At 50.6% G+C, this 15,134-nt stretch overlaps 1 protein-coding gene across 4 annotated transcripts in view; it reads left to right on the forward strand.

Moving 5' to 3' along the window:
• The window catches only part of KIF26B (kinesin family member 26B), a 517,449-nt gene extending 510,362 nt beyond the window's left edge, over nt 1-7,087 (forward strand). For all 4 annotated transcript variants that reach the window (XM_051820805.2, XM_051820806.2, XM_008268162.4 and 1 more), the window contains one exon: nt 526-7,087. In XM_051820805.2, coding sequence (XP_051676765.2) covers nt 526-674 — 149 coding nt within the window. In that variant the 3' untranslated portion in view covers nt 675-7,087. The remainder of the gene's footprint in view (nt 1-525) is intronic.
• Nucleotides 7,088-15,134: the final 8,047 nt, after the last annotated feature.

The following is a 15,134-nucleotide window of genomic DNA, read 5'->3' on the forward strand; positions in this document are numbered from 1 at the left end:
AACACTTCAGAAGCCAACATAGCCTATCCTGCCACCATAGGACAGGGTAGGGGACCGGGAGCCAGGAGGGAGCAGGCATCCAGCTCCCATGTCTCCTGAAGTGAGGAATTCCATTGTTCGCATAGTCAGGTGATCAGCGCCACATTCCCCCAGTGATCAGTGAGTGTGTGAGCCTGCACCAGGAGGCACGAGAGACAAGGTCAAGTTTCCTAGCTCAGAGGACCTTCATGTGAGAAGACAGGTTGATAGCTTACTTTAGTGAGACCCCAGAAAGAGGGATTCTCCCCCGCTCAGCTTGAAGAGCGACATCCTTTATGGATAATCGAGAATAATTTCATAGCCCCCTGTGCCGGCGGCAGTGGTGGGCACTGGAGAGGTGCCCGGAGCAGGTGGCTGGGGACACTGAAGCTGCCTGCTTGCAGGCACAGTGAGCTGTGCAGGCCCCGGGGTGGCCTGGGCGGGGCGGTCAGGGGACTGTCCCTGCCACGCTGGCCCGCGTCTCCATCGGTCCCTCTTCTTTTGCAGTCGACTTGGAGCAGGTGTTGGAGCTGGATTCCCTGGAGTACCTGGAGGCACTCGAGTGTGTGACGGAGCGCCTGGAGAGCCGCGTGAACTTCTGCAAGGCGCACCTCATGATGATCACCTGCTTCGACATCACCTCCAGGCGTCGGTAAAGAGCCGGGCCGCCGGCTCCCCGGGACTGACGGGGCGGCCCCCTCCCCAGGCCCTCTGTGCTGGCAGCACCCAGAGACGATAGAATGAGGATGAAGGTTGGTGGCAAGTCTGGAGTGAGTTGAGCGGAAGGCGATTTTTCTTTTGTTTCCTGGAGGAAAGGTGCAAACACTAAACACGCATAGAAGGAGAGAATGATGGGAAGCCCAAGGGACGTGGAAGCCCCGTGAGACTGAACAAGCACTTTGTGGAACTTCAGAGAACTTGTTTGTACATAAGAACTGCTAGCAAAAGGGAGCTCACTCTTGTCTTGCTTTTGTGAGGAAAGGGGAGGGTAGACGTAGGATTGCTGTGGAAAGCGGGAAAAAAAAAAAAAAAAAAGAAAAACATACACACACCCCAGAATGATTGATTAAGTGCCTTGCAAATCTTTATGATTATCCAAACATTTATGTTCATATTTTCTTGTGTACAGATGGTGCTAGTCAAGATGAAAACAGCAAAACAAAATCCCACACGTTTTTGAGGTGTATTTACAGCTCGTTTTTCTCTTGGTGTTTTATCCTGTTTCTGACTTGCTGTTTCTAAGTAAGTTGTGTTTGTAGAGATATTTCCTAATCAGTACTGCATATGAATAAATGTTCCCTGTCTTTGACGGTTATCCTGGTAAGGCCACTCAAACAGGACGTAGAGACTTCATTGCCACAAGCCAGTGTGTGTTTCCAAAGAGAGCTTGGAGCGGCAGGTGACGCGAAGTGCCACCTCTTATAAGCAGCAGGTCAGCGGGTGCACTCAGAGGGCTGACCGGGGAGCAGGTGCACATGAACTTGAGAGACCAGGAGAGGAGACAGGGCCTGCAGCTTGAGTGGAAAAGGAATCCTTGGTGCCCTGGGCCCACTCTCTCCTTGAAGGTGGGCTCTTTATTCCAGCCCTCCTTTCTCCACAAATCCGGGGTGTTTGTGGCCCTCAGAACTTTTTCATGACTATTTTTATTCCAAAGACTCTGGATTGGAAGCTTGAACCAATTCAGTGGAGCCATATTTCTTTGTTCTAGGTTGGCGAATTGATGGAAGCAGGGGCTTTTTCCTTTCAGACGCCTGCTCGGGCTTGTGTGTGCTCCGATACTCCCATAGTGTTGGTTTAGAACAAGATGCTTGGCCTGGGATTGCATGCATTTTCTTTTGTCCAGAATCACTGCCTAAAAGCGAGAAGTGCAGCTCTCCCCTATCCAGAGCCTCCGTACCCATAAGGGATGAGTTTGGTTCCCAGAACCCTGGCATCTGAAGGTAGAGTACAGTTTCTCCTCCCAGCGTCGTGGAACCCTAAGTTTAAGGAGGGTGGATGTGCAGGTCTTGGCTCCTGCGAACTTAGGACCTCATTCTCAAATTGCAGCAGCTGCTGATGGGATTTTTATACCCATGTTAGTGGTGGAAACCAGAGGCAGAGCACAACCAAGGAATCTTCACGATGCAGCTGGCCAGCGCCCCGAGAAGCCCAGGAGGCCCGTGGGAGCTGGGCAGACCCTCCCCAGGAGTTTCTGCAGCCTTGCTGTGGATGTAGGTGCTCAGGGAGTACTGCAGGCTCCTCTGGAATGGATCACTTCCGCTCTGTGCATCCCTCCAGATTGACAAATAAGTAGCCCCGGGACGCAGGGCCTCCCTCAGCTCCTCAACCCTAACCCCTTCGGCAGGACAGCCCTGGGGCTCCTAGCCCACCTCTGGCCCACAGCATGTGTGCAGAGGGGCCTCACTGCAATATTCTTGCAAGCTCCTGAACCCAGGAGGCTGCCAGCCCTTTGAGTCTGCCATTTGGCGCTCCTTTTCCGTGCTGGTTCCAAAGACACAACCTCAGGCACAGCTGATCATCTGTGCATTTTCAAAGGTGAGTACTCTTTGGTTTTTTTGGTTGGAAGCAGATTTGTTGCATTGGGAATCAGTGAGCTTAGCTTGTGGAGTAGTCGCCATGTTGCTCAGACTTCCTCAGCAGGCCAGCACAGGGCCTGGTGCCCAGCCTGCCGTGAGACCAAGTGGAGACATTTACAGGGAGTGAAACCTGCCATCCGCGCCCTTTTTCCTGGGGCGAGGTCGTCAGCTCTCCTGCCTAAACCCGCGCTTAGGTTCATACATTTTGCACATCTACATCAACTTTTTGATATAAACAAAAGGTTAAAGGACACCAAGAGTTACCTTCCTAAGTCAGGGTGCCACGGTGTGGAACAGCTCTTAAGACCCTGCTGGCAGGGGCTGGTGCTGTGGCATAGTAGGGTAAGCTGCGGCCTGCGACGTTGGAGTCGCCTATTAGAGTGCTGGTTCGAGTCCTGGCCAGGCTGCTGCACTTCCACTCCAGTTTCCTGCTCATCCCCAAGTGCTTGAGCCGCAATCTAAAAAAACAAAAACAAAAACAAACAAACAAACAAACAAACAAAAGATCCTGTTGGCCAAAGTGTGTAGAAGGACATCTTTACAGAGATGTTGTCTGTCTTGTTTTAACCTAAGTAAGCTGCAAACATCTTAATGCACTAAGTTTTATAAAAACCTGAAGAAATCCCCTAGTCTGTGCTGTGCTATGCTCGTTCCTGCTCAGGCTCCTTGGGCACAGAGGAAGCAGGCCTCGGCCCTCTGTGTGGATGCAGTCCCAGTAACTGCTGGGTGCCTCACCCAGTGACCTGGTGTGGGAGTCTTGGGCCTCCTTCCTGTCTTGGTGATGCGTAAGCCAAGAAGGCAAAGGGAATGCTAACTCATTTCCACTTCATTATGCTCAAATGAAAGGAGCCGAAAAATGTGTATTTGAAATTAACACTTAGACACAGAAGCCTTAATTGCCTGTCTGAATGCTGGCCCTGCATGCCCTGCTCGACGGGTTGGAGTGGACACGATGCCTCAGCAGCCAAGCACAACTAAGATCCAAACAGGGAGCCCGTGAAGCTGCTTGCGGGGGCGGGGGGGGGGGGGCACGCTGCACTTGGCGCTGGCCACGCGCTGAGGCAGCGGCAGTCGGCTTCGTCCCCGGCTCTCGGTGCCCAGCTGCGAGCGGGAGCCTTTGATCTTCTTGTCCTTGAAGCCCCCTGCACATCACGAGGGAGCCGCCTGTGACTTTCATCTCTTTCAGAGTTGAAATTAGAACACCCTGCCTGTTGTTTTCTCTCTGATTGCTATTCTGACCATGCCATGCAAAGACAGCGGTGGGCCCTGTATTGACACAGGTGGAAATCACACAGGGACCCCAAGCAGGGAAGGGGCCCCTCGAATTAAAAGCTGGGATTAAAAAAAAAAAAAAAAAAAAGCCCACACAGCTCAAGGTGGGGAGTGGAGCGGGCAGGCGTGTGGCCCAGCAGGTGATGCGTTCCGAGAGTCTGCAGCACCGACTGCAGTCAGACTTGTCCTCCAGGGTACAGGTCCCAGGCGCCTTCCACACACGTTCGGGTCATATGTTTACCACGTGCATTTTCGTGCGAGTGTTGAGCAAGAAACACCACTGTGCCCCACTTGGGTGTCTGTCACTCATGTCCCTGTAAACCGGCTGCTGGCTTTGGGCTTCAGGTTATAACACTCACCATTCACTGTGGCCACTCCGTAAGCCTTCATTACGGGCGTTACTGTTGGAAAGCCGCTGTCTGACCGTGCCGTCGTGGGCTGGAAGGCAAGGCTGCCGAGAGCCCGTGGATTCTGCATTGCAAACGTAGCTGTCGGTGCCACCGGTGGCTGCTGAGCTGTAATCGAGCCCTTCAAAGGGATGGTGCATTGGAAGTTTTTAGGTGTCTTCTTGCCAAATGGACTTTAGACTGTAAAAGAGATCGCTAAAGAGGAGTTCATCTCCAGCTGAAAACGTTTCATGGATCTACTCATGTTCCTTCCTGCTGGGATAGTTTTCCAGGCCAGGAGGGGAACTCTTGGGGGCTGCCTCCCATACCCGAGCCTTCTGCATGGAGAGAAGAGGCCAGCCCTGCCCACTGTGTCTGCCCCAAGTGAAATAAAGCCAGTTATTCGGCTTCATGGGTGCTGCCAGGGTCAGTTCTGAAGTTCTGGGGAGAGTCGGGAGAGACAGGTGGTGGCGATACCGTGTTCCTCTCTCCTCCAGCAAGTGTCTGCCAACGTGTGTGGGTAAAACGTACCAACTGTGTTCCTTAGCAATCTCCCTGAAGACATAGCATTGTTAAATTACAAATTGTTCATTATTCCTGTGGTAATAAAAGCATAGTTCCAGTCCAGAAGAAACATGCTTTACACACTGATTTGTCCATCTATAAACCAACACATTCTGCTTTCGGTGGCCCTACTCAGAACCTAAGGTGATGGCATGATATTGGACCCCAGGGGTGCCTGAAGCAGTGTCAAGCCTTCATCCATCTAGGCGGAGGTCCCCAGCATCTCCACGTGAGGCACTCGCACACCTGTGTGATGTACACATGGACATGACCTTCCAAACTGAAAACAGTCCATCCCTTCATTCCCCTACTAACACACTCGGGTTGTGAAGAAGTTCTGATTCATTTGTCAACTCGGGCTGTTATTTTACAGTATTGCTGGTGTGTTTTTTCACTTATTTATACATCACGTTGGGCTTGCTATCTGAGTGCTGTGCACTAACGTGTTGGTCTGGGGGACCTGTCTACAGCTGTGTTCTGTCCATGCATTTCTCCCTCCAGCAGAGTCTGTCAACACAGACACGGACTGTGAGGAGGAAAGAGAAGTGAATCCAGAGGACTGGGATTAGGGTCCAGTCCTCCAAGTGTACCGCAGTTTACAATCTAAGCTGTCTGCATAGTGAATAGCCAAAGGGGAAAAATCCCTTTGTTGTGAATTTGATGTTAATGGTCTTAGAAATCTACAGGCGGGGTGGAAGATGATCCAGACTCTTCCTGCTGGCTCAACATTAAATTTCAGGAAAGTGCTGACGGTATTTGCTTCCTACTTTTCCCTAAAGTCCCAGCCAACCCCTACCCCCCACCCCCAGTGCTAAGAAAGGAGTTGAGAAAGCAACTAGAGGTTGTTACCTTGGATATATAAATAATCATTTTTTTTCCTGGAAAAACCAAAGCACTTTAGTGTTTCCTACAACCTGTAATAATACTTAAGGCATCTTTGTACCCTCACTCGACCCTTGAGAAGCAGGGAGGGGCTGGGGTTGGCACTGACTTTTGGGAGGCAGCCAATCCTGGGAGGAAGAGCCTTGGGCTAGGAGAAAGGCAGCAGGTGTCAGGCCTGGCTCCATCATCAGCTGTGCCAGCTGGGGTGGGTCACCTTACTCTGCTGGACCTCGGGTTCCCCAGAGGAAAATAGGGCAGGGAGGGGGTTCCTAGAAGCTGCCCTTCGGGAATAGGGTGAAGCAAAAATGGTATCACTGATGGGACATGCTTTGAAGAAATTAACGCTCTCTGTAACAGCTGGGATAATCACGTAGAGATGAAGAAGCTGAAGTCAATAGTCACGTCTGGTTCAAGTTCACAGAGCAGGTTTATAGCAGAACGGGGCTTATGTCCAGCACAGCGGACTCTTCCCACGAGATCATGTTGCACCAGGGGTGTGTGTATATGAACACACACATCACTCTTCTGTACCAGTGTGTGTGTGTGTGTGTGTGTGCGCGTGCGTATGTGGATGTGTGAGTGTAAAAGGCATAGGAGAGCACAGGACAGAAAACCTGAGTTCTAATTCCAGTTTCCACAGGAGTCCTATGGCCTTGGATACCTTACCTAACTTCTCTGGAACTCAGTTTTCTAATCTGTGAAGTGAGGACATTGTGCTAAATGATCTTTGTAGTTCCTTCCGGCTCTAGCTCTGATTCCACGATGAGTAATGTATGTATGTATGTATATATAAATATGCTTATCTGTAGAAATGGGCCCATCTGAAATTTGGAGACAAGGCCTGCCCAAGTGCATTTATTGTATCAGAAACACGAATTCACAAACAAGTTCATAGTATCTTATTTTAAAAATCAATGGTAGTATTTAAAGTCATTATTTTGAATCCACTGTTTAATGGGCAGAAAGTGAGTGTTGTTTTGAAAATTAAGTTCTTAGTTCATAAATATTTGCTGTTGAATTTTTTTTAAATAAAGCTCATTTGTTAAGGTCAGAAATTGGACCAATTGCGCTTGGGCAGGTCCCAGCAGCCTGTTTGCAGGCTGGTTTTTGTGTATGGGCCTCCACATAGCTATATAAAAGTTAGCTGTCGGCTTGATCATGATAAATACGAACAGACTTACCTGGAGAACAGTCTGAAAAAGAAAGTTCAAGTTCTCATAAACTGGTGACATGACTCCATTAAGCTGTGTGCCATTTCCGGTGTGAAGACATTGTTTGCTGGCTACGATCTCTTTTTGTGGCATATGAGGTGTAAAATGTTGTCAGAAAAGAATCTGGTGTTTAACAGAATCGAACTATGGTGGCATTAAATGTTCACTTTTATTCTAACCTGGACTCATGACTTCCTCTATCCACTTTATCCTTCCTTATGTAGGGAGAAAGCAATTCAAAGCCTGAGGGGTCGGATCTCTTCCCTACAGCAACATCTGGGCCTGGGTCTCCTAGCCACAGATCAGCTCAGGGACTCTCCAGGGTGAGGCCAAGTCCAGGAGCTCAGCCAGGAGGAGGTGAGGGCTAAGTCCTGTAGCCCCTGGAATTGTCCTGTGATGTCCCTGAGAGCCACTGGGGGGGTGCTCACACACATTTCTCTTGGCTTACAGATTCTCCCTCAGTCCAGAGTCTCAAGAGCTCACACAAAGTCAGGGCATTTGTAGTCATTGCAGACTGTGTGGACCTGGACACAAAGACGCCCCCTGTTAGGAAGGATCTCCTAGGGCGGCACCTGTCCCCAAAGACAATCTCCTCCACTCCACCAAAGCCATTTCCTCTGAACAGCCAAGAGGACACCCCGGACAGGGGACCACGTTCATCCAATCAGCTGAGGGCACTGCAGTCCCAAGACACAGGGCAGGGCAGCCCCCTGGAAGCAAACACACTCTGTTTCCTCCTGGCGGGGCCCCTGCCTGGAAGCCTGCCCTCCTCTGCCGAGCTTGTCTGCACATGCACACCTCTGAGGCTCCTGTCTGTCCTCTCTCCAAATCCTAGATAAGACCTTCCTGGTCTCCCTTTGCATCACCTGAGCCGAAACCCTAAGACACAGGGGATTGCTGTAAATGATGCCTCTAAGAGTAATTGGAAGTGCTTCCACTCGCTCGCTGCCTGGGAGAAGAGAGCAGAGGGAGGCGGAGTCTTGAGGTGTTTCTTATCCCGTTGCCCCTCCCAACTGGAGCCTCCACTGCTCAGTTCTCCCTGGTCTGGCACGGCCCGTGACACTGTGTTGTTGAAACTTCATATTGGAGCTCCTCTTCTCTGAAGAGCCTGGCAGGGGGCTAGGTGTGGTCAACAGAAGTAGGTCTCACTGAGGAAAAACCTTTCTAAATATATAGTCTTAGGTGTATTTTTCTTAAATCATTGAACTTGGCATGGAAGGGACATAAAGAACAAAGCAAGGTGACACCTTTGTCCTGCAGTAACAGGTTGGGCTGTCCCTGCACCTGAATGGAGATGTTTCTGCATCCCATTTAGGGCCCTCTGCAGTGTCTGATGCTTCCATCTGCTCCTCTTGTTGAAGGCAGTGTTTCCGGGAAATCTTTTCAAGCACACAGAGCACTTGGCTAGGAAATGCATTGACCTAGCAGTGTTTGGTGTGTCCCTGGCACTGTGGGTGTCTCTCGTTCTTCTGGATTCCAGTGTCTAGAACAGAACCTGGAACATAGTGCATGTTCAGTTGATCCTAGCAGAGTGGATAAATCAACAAACGAATCAACTTTGGGGGAAAAAGAGGCAACAGACAAAACCTGGGCGGGAGTCTATGGAAATTTCAGACTCCTTTGACGAAAGGACCAAAGGCGTGCATCTGCAAATCCCTAGCTGGGATGAAGTCCCTAATTCACAGGGGAAGAAGGGCGCCAGGACCACGCAGGGCCAAATTCATGCCTTAGGCTTATATTACACATGGCCTTGACCTCCCAACTGCCAACCAACCTTGGCCTTCAGGCCTCGTACAGCATGTTTCTCTCCAAACCAGCAGTGTGCAAACACTCAGATTACTACTCAACATTTACAATCACTGAGCAAACCTCTGCTAAGCACCATTTGCTCTGTTCCAGACGCTTCTGTTTGCTGATGAATAACACAAATTCTGGGCTGCAAGAACTCAGCCTGGTATGCACACAGAACCTCACCACGAATAGGCAAACCTGCTCCCCCCAAGGCAGGCTTCTGTGTCCCTTTTCCTGTCACTCAGGCCTTAGCCCAGGCTGTCCTGCAGAGGGTGTTCCAAGGCACAATGTCAACAGGGCAGGGAGCAGGGGAGAAAGGAGGAGAGAACAATGACTGGTCCCCTGCCTGGGGGAGGCAACCCAGGGGCCACCAGGCTGCCACCGAGGTAGCTGCAGTGTGCAACGTGTCCTTCCTTTTGTTTCATTCTGAAACTAAGTGGCCCTTGCTCATCCCATCCTTGGCATTTCTCTCCCGGGTGGGTCCCTGGGTCCAGAGGTGTAAATCACACACCTGTGCGTGCTCAGACGAAAACTCCGAGGACTTCACACCAGACCTCTCAGGTTCCTGAGGACCAGTGAGGGAAAGACCATTTTATAAAACATGGCCTTGGAGAAGATAAAAACCACCTTTCCTCTTGCCCCAGAGAGAACCACTGTTAATACTTTACAGACAAGGACACACACACACACATGAATGTGTGCTTTCACAAGTTTGGATCATCCTGGACCTTGACCCTTTTAGGATTCTATCCCTTTAAGAATCCTCCCGTGAAGGTTTCCCAGTCGGTACCTGTGCTCTGATAACACACCCCATCAAGCAGAGTGCCTGCCATCTAGGTACTGCTGTGGCCTACTGTTGGAGTGAAGATTGCTTCCACTTTGCCACTATGATCAATTACACAGTAAGAAACATGTTGAACATAAATCTCCTTTTCTTCTACAGTAAGTCCCTAAGGATAAGTTGCTAGAGGTGAAATAGACATAACAAGAGAAATAAACGTTATAAGGCATTTTACACACACTGAGTGCCATGTTTCAACTGTCCACCTAAACAGTGATCAGAAGCCTTCCCCGATGGCCCCAGATAGAGTCACCTGTTCCTCTGCAAACTTCCTTTTTGTTAAAGATTTATTTGAGAGGGAGAGCTTGATCTTCACCCACTGCTTCTCTTCCCAAGTGGCCACAACAGCAGTGGCTGAGCCAGACCATGGCCAAGAGCTTCATTCAGATCTCCTACATGAGTGGAGGGACCTAAACACTTGGGCCATCTTCCACTGTTTTTCCCAGGCACATAGCAGGAATCGGCCAGAAGTGGAGCAGCCAGGACACGAACCAGCACCCATAGGGGATGCTGGCTTTGCAGGTGTCAGCTTTACCTGCTATGCCACAACACTGGCCCCCTCTGTAAACTTCTATTTCATGTTCATTTCACAAATACATGTTAAGGAGTTCCAATGCTGGACAGTACTCCTGTTACACTAAATTCTTATAATATACTTTATATTTTAATGTGGGATGTGTTTATCTGTCTCTAAATATTAAACTTCAATGAGGTAGAAGCTGTTTTACATGATCATTTTTGGCAAGCATAGTGTGAGGCACAACACTAAGCTACGGCACAGGGGATTTAGGCAAAGCCTACAGAAGGAAGTGAACTGTTCTCATAAGAAGAGTATTTTGGAAATGCCTCCCTGGGGATTCGGACCCACATCTCCACTCTGAGAACTCCAGACTGAGGAGTGTCAAATCTAGGGTGCTGGCTTGAAAACTACACCTTGCAGGGGACTTTGTATAAAGGAGAATCGAGGCCCTTTCTGTCTTGTCTTGTTACCTCCCAGGCTTTTTTCTAAGGATGAAAGAACTTCTACGTGAGAGTGTGCCCTAACCTGGCAAGTGCTCAGTAGGAGTAAGGTTTCAGTCTGTTTGCTGCTGCTACAACAGAATACTACCAACTGGGCAAGTTACAAACCATAGAAATGTGTTTGGCTCAAGGTTCTGGGGCTGGGAGGTCTGAGAGCATGGCGCTAGCATCAGGCAAGAGTCATCCCGCAGAGAGAGGTGGCCGGGCAAGCAGGCACATCCAAGACAGAAGGGACTAGGTGAGCAAGGGGACAGATAATGGCCTTAATCCTTGCATGACAGCAACGCCTCTTACAGTGCCCACCTCTCAACACTGTCACAGTGGCAATCAAATTTCATCACTCATTTTGGAGGGGACATGCAAACCACGGTGGGTACAGTAATGGGTGTTTGCTTTAATAATGAGAACTAATCCTCCGCCTTGCCGCGCCGGCACACTGGGTTCTAGTCCTGGTCGGGGCGCCGGATTCTGTCCCGGTTGCCCCTCTTCCAGGCCAGCTCTCTGCTGTGGCCCGGGAAGGCAGTGGAGGATGGCCCAGGTGCTTGGGCCCTGCACCCCATGGGAGACCAGGAGAAGCACCTGGCTCCTGGATTCAGATCAGCACGGTGTGCCGGCTGCAGCGCGCCGGCCGCAGCGGCCATTGGAGGGTGAACCAACGGCAAAAGGAAGACCTTTCTCTCTGTGTCTCTCTCTCTCACTGTCCACTCTGCCTGTCAAAAAAAAAAAAAAAAAAAAATGAGAACAAAGACTCCTCAGGTAGCCTTCACTTCTCCCCCAGACTCTGGCCCAGTGATTGACTCAGCATGTGACTGATGCATTCAGCCAGTTGACTGGTTCAGCGCTCAGCCCGTTCTTGTGTAAATCTCAGTGGCCTCCATCTATTAGAAGGTTGGGCTATTTGTCTCACCCTCCCTGCAAGCTTGCTCTCCCCTGGTTTGATCACTGACCGTAGGGCTCAGCTGGGATTCTCTCAATGTACGAGTCTCTGGAGGCAAACAATCTTATGGCAGTCCTACATGGCTCCTCTATATTGGGGCGAGTTCTGTGCTCTGTCCCAGGTTCCCTGTGAGCCGGCATCAAGTAGGCGGCGTGCACACAGAAACTTCAGTACAAACAGGCAAACCCGCTCCCCCTTCAAGGCCGGCTTCTCCTGCCAATCCCTAACACGCGTCCCTTTGCCTGTCAGAAGGGTGTTCCAAGGCACAGTGCTCCTAGCCAAAGGGAGCCGGAGAGCAAGAACCCGGCTTTTTAAAGGGACAGGTCCTCGGCCGGCTCGATCCTGGCCCCTGCCTCATGCAACCACAGTGGCACTTGCAGTGTTTTGCAAGTCAACCACAGATTTTCACCTTCTCTTGTTTTACCTATCATTTCTAAATGCCTTGTGTATTAATTCATGAGCCTCCTTGTTGGATGTAGGTAGTGAAGTTCGAGGTGTTTGTGACAGAAGCCTTCAGATACTAACTCACCATGCCTTGATGGCAGAGCCTGGAAGATGGCTGTAGAAGCTAACTCCCCACTTCTAAGGTGTGGACAAATGTTAAATCTCCCCCCCCCCCCCATACAGAGGACTACTTATTTGGAGTAAAGCAAATTACCACCCAAATGACTGAGCAGTTTTCATTCTGTCGCACCATGACCTGTCCCTCACCCCCTCTGTCTCAGTGCTGGCCACACGGCAGTGGCACCTAGAGGGGCCCAAGCCTACAACCATCCATAACCACACAGCCACGCAGCTCCCCAGTGAGGGTGGACCTCAGGTTTCCATTTTCTATGCTGAAATGAAGCAGATAATATGAGAGTCTTTGCCCAGGGTGATTTTTCTGAGAACTTAAGAAGTAAACATGGAAGTCATGCTACCTGTTTTAAGAAGGGACTCCCACCCGGGAGGGACGCACAGGCTCTCTGAGGACACAGGGCCTCCCTGGCTGAAGAAGTGCACACTCAACACCAAAACCCAACTCACCCTGCTGTGGTTATGGGAGGTTCCTGGTGAGCAACAGAGGGGAGGCGTGGGGAAGGTCATGGGTGGGGTAGGCCTGTGACCCATGCCAGGTGCCACTGCTACATGTCCAAGCCAGGCACAGCAGGGTGACTGGGGCCACTAGATCAACAGGAATAGAAACACAGGTGTCGTGAGCCCGGTGCTCCTCGAGGGTGGCCTGCCCTCACGCAGAGGCTCACTGGAAACCTGCCCTGGGAGAACTGAGACCCAGGCAGTGTCCCGGGCGTGAATGAGCTCCTTGACGGGCTCCTCGCCTGTGGCTGCTGATTTCTTGAGAACACGTATTTCAACTCGGGAGGAGAAAGAAAAATATTTTAGTGGTAGAAGCCAGACCCTGGAGTGGGCAGCAGATAAATGAGGGCCCTTTAACTCTCTAAGGTGGAGGGGAAGTTGGAGGAACAAAGAATCCAAAGGCTGAGGGGACCCCGGTGTCACCTTATTCACCATTTTCCTGGGCTGCAGTCCCATGAGTTTCTTTTGTAGAAGCCTGAAAACCTGCTCTGATGTTACCAGCGCCCTCCCCCCACCCCCCCAGCACCTCTCCCCCACCCCAGGTCCCTTCTATGCTGTGGATGTGTCTGGGAGCCAGGGAGAGAGAAGATTCCTGTTTATTCCCCCCCCCGCCACCCCGCCGCCCTCGCCCAATTTATTCAGCATCACGTGGATTTTATAGGCCAGCCGGGATGTGCTGCAAAACGCCTGAGTCAGCACTTTGGGCGGTTGGCGCTGCAGCGGCTCTGCGAAGGGAGCAGCTCACAGAGCCTCAGGGCTCGCGCCTCACCTCGTGAGGTCATCCTGTCCTGCCCCTCTCAGACGGCTGAGGTCCCACACCATGACAAATGACTGAGAGGTTTGCAACTCCGGGAGGGAGTCTCAGGGGGCAGGAATAATCTCTCTTGCCCTGAAGGCGCATGTGCAGTCACCCAGACCGGGTGCCCCTGCCTGCAGCCTGCCGCACCACAGCAGGCTCTGGGCCCGTGACAGCCCTCTATTAGTTAAGCATGATCAGCCCCCTCCCTGGTCCTGCGCGAATCTGGTGATGCCCAGGGACTCGGGCATCCTCTCCTACACACACACACACACACACACACACACGCCATCACTTCCACTTGGAGAAGCCAGACTAACACAGGCTAGCCCCTCTTTCCATGACTGCGGGCCTCGTTTTCCTCTAATAAGAGCACCCTTTGGGAGAATCCAATAAGAAAGAAGAAAAACCCTCATTAGGACTTTCCACAGGAACAGAGCCTGTGTGAACCCTAATTACTGCACCTGAATGATTCTTTTCTACTTGCAAAGGAAGGAATCTCCAAGGTCCTTATTAAAACCCACAGAACTTGTGAGGAAGGGTGAGATGAGAAAGCTGGAGCCCCTTCCGCACTGACGGGTCCTGAGGGCAGCTGAACCCCAACCAGGTCAGCCCAGCCCAGCTTCACCCAGCATCCCCCTTGGAAGGAAGGGGCAGAGCACAGTAACTCAGGTTTACGGCGGCTTTATAGTGTACTAAGTGCCTTCATATTTATTACTGCCTGTCATCTTCGGCACCACCCCATTGAGGTAAGGATTAGTTCACACCTTTGGACGAGGATGAGTCAGAAAATAAAACAGAAGCTGAGAAAAGCGTGTGGAAAAAATATCAAGAAGGAAGACCTGGTTGATGGTTTGTTCATGCATTCACTGCACAAGTATTTACTGGTGACCGCAAGGTGTCAGATGTGGTTCTGGACTAACCGGACAGACGTGGCCCAAGTCCTTAGAGCCTACAGTCCAGCAGCATCTCTCCAGCCCCTGCTCCTGGCCAGGCCAACACTGTGTGTGCTGCAAGGCACACTCATGCAATGAGGACCCGCTATGAGCCAAGTACGGAGTCAGTAGCCGTGGCTACAGATGGGGAAGGAACCCAGGAACCCAGGCCACTCCCTCTAGAGAGCTGGAGTCTAGCGGGGAGAAAGGTAGGCAAAGCAGCAATGATTTGGAGGTGATGAACTTCCTGGGGAGTGAACAGGTGCTCAAGTAGCACAGAGGAGGAGAAGCTTGGGAAGATCACGGAGAATGAGGGGAGTTTCCAGAGGCAGGTGTACGGTGGGAGAGACGAGAGCATTCCACACCAAGTTCTCACTATTACTCTTATATAATGAATGTAAATCTCTACGAAGATGAAATGATTTTCTGAATGGGTCCCACAGCACACCCAACTGTATGCTGCCATATGTAAGAGATAATCACAAACAAAAAGATTTGGAAAGTTTGAGCATTAAGTATACACCAGGAAAATGCACACACACAAGAAAGCACAGAGGACATATTATTATCAGAAAATGAGGAAAGAATACTATGTTGTTATGTGACATAACTCAGTGCTGACAACCTTTATAAATACCTACGTAGCAAATAATATGGCACCCACATTCTTTAACATGCATTTTACTTTTGAACGTTGATATATGAGAGAAAACATGTGGTATTTGTCTTTCAGTGTCTCCATTATTTCCTTTGGGTTAATGACCTCCAGTTCCATTCACTCTGTTACAGATATCAGGGTTTCATTCTCTTTATTGCAGTGATAGTCTG

Source organism: Oryctolagus cuniculus, chromosome 13 (assembly GCF_964237555.1).
Source record: "Oryctolagus cuniculus chromosome 13, mOryCun1.1, whole genome shotgun sequence".
In the NCBI taxonomy this organism is placed as follows: Eukaryota; Metazoa; Chordata; class Mammalia; order Lagomorpha; family Leporidae; genus Oryctolagus; species Oryctolagus cuniculus.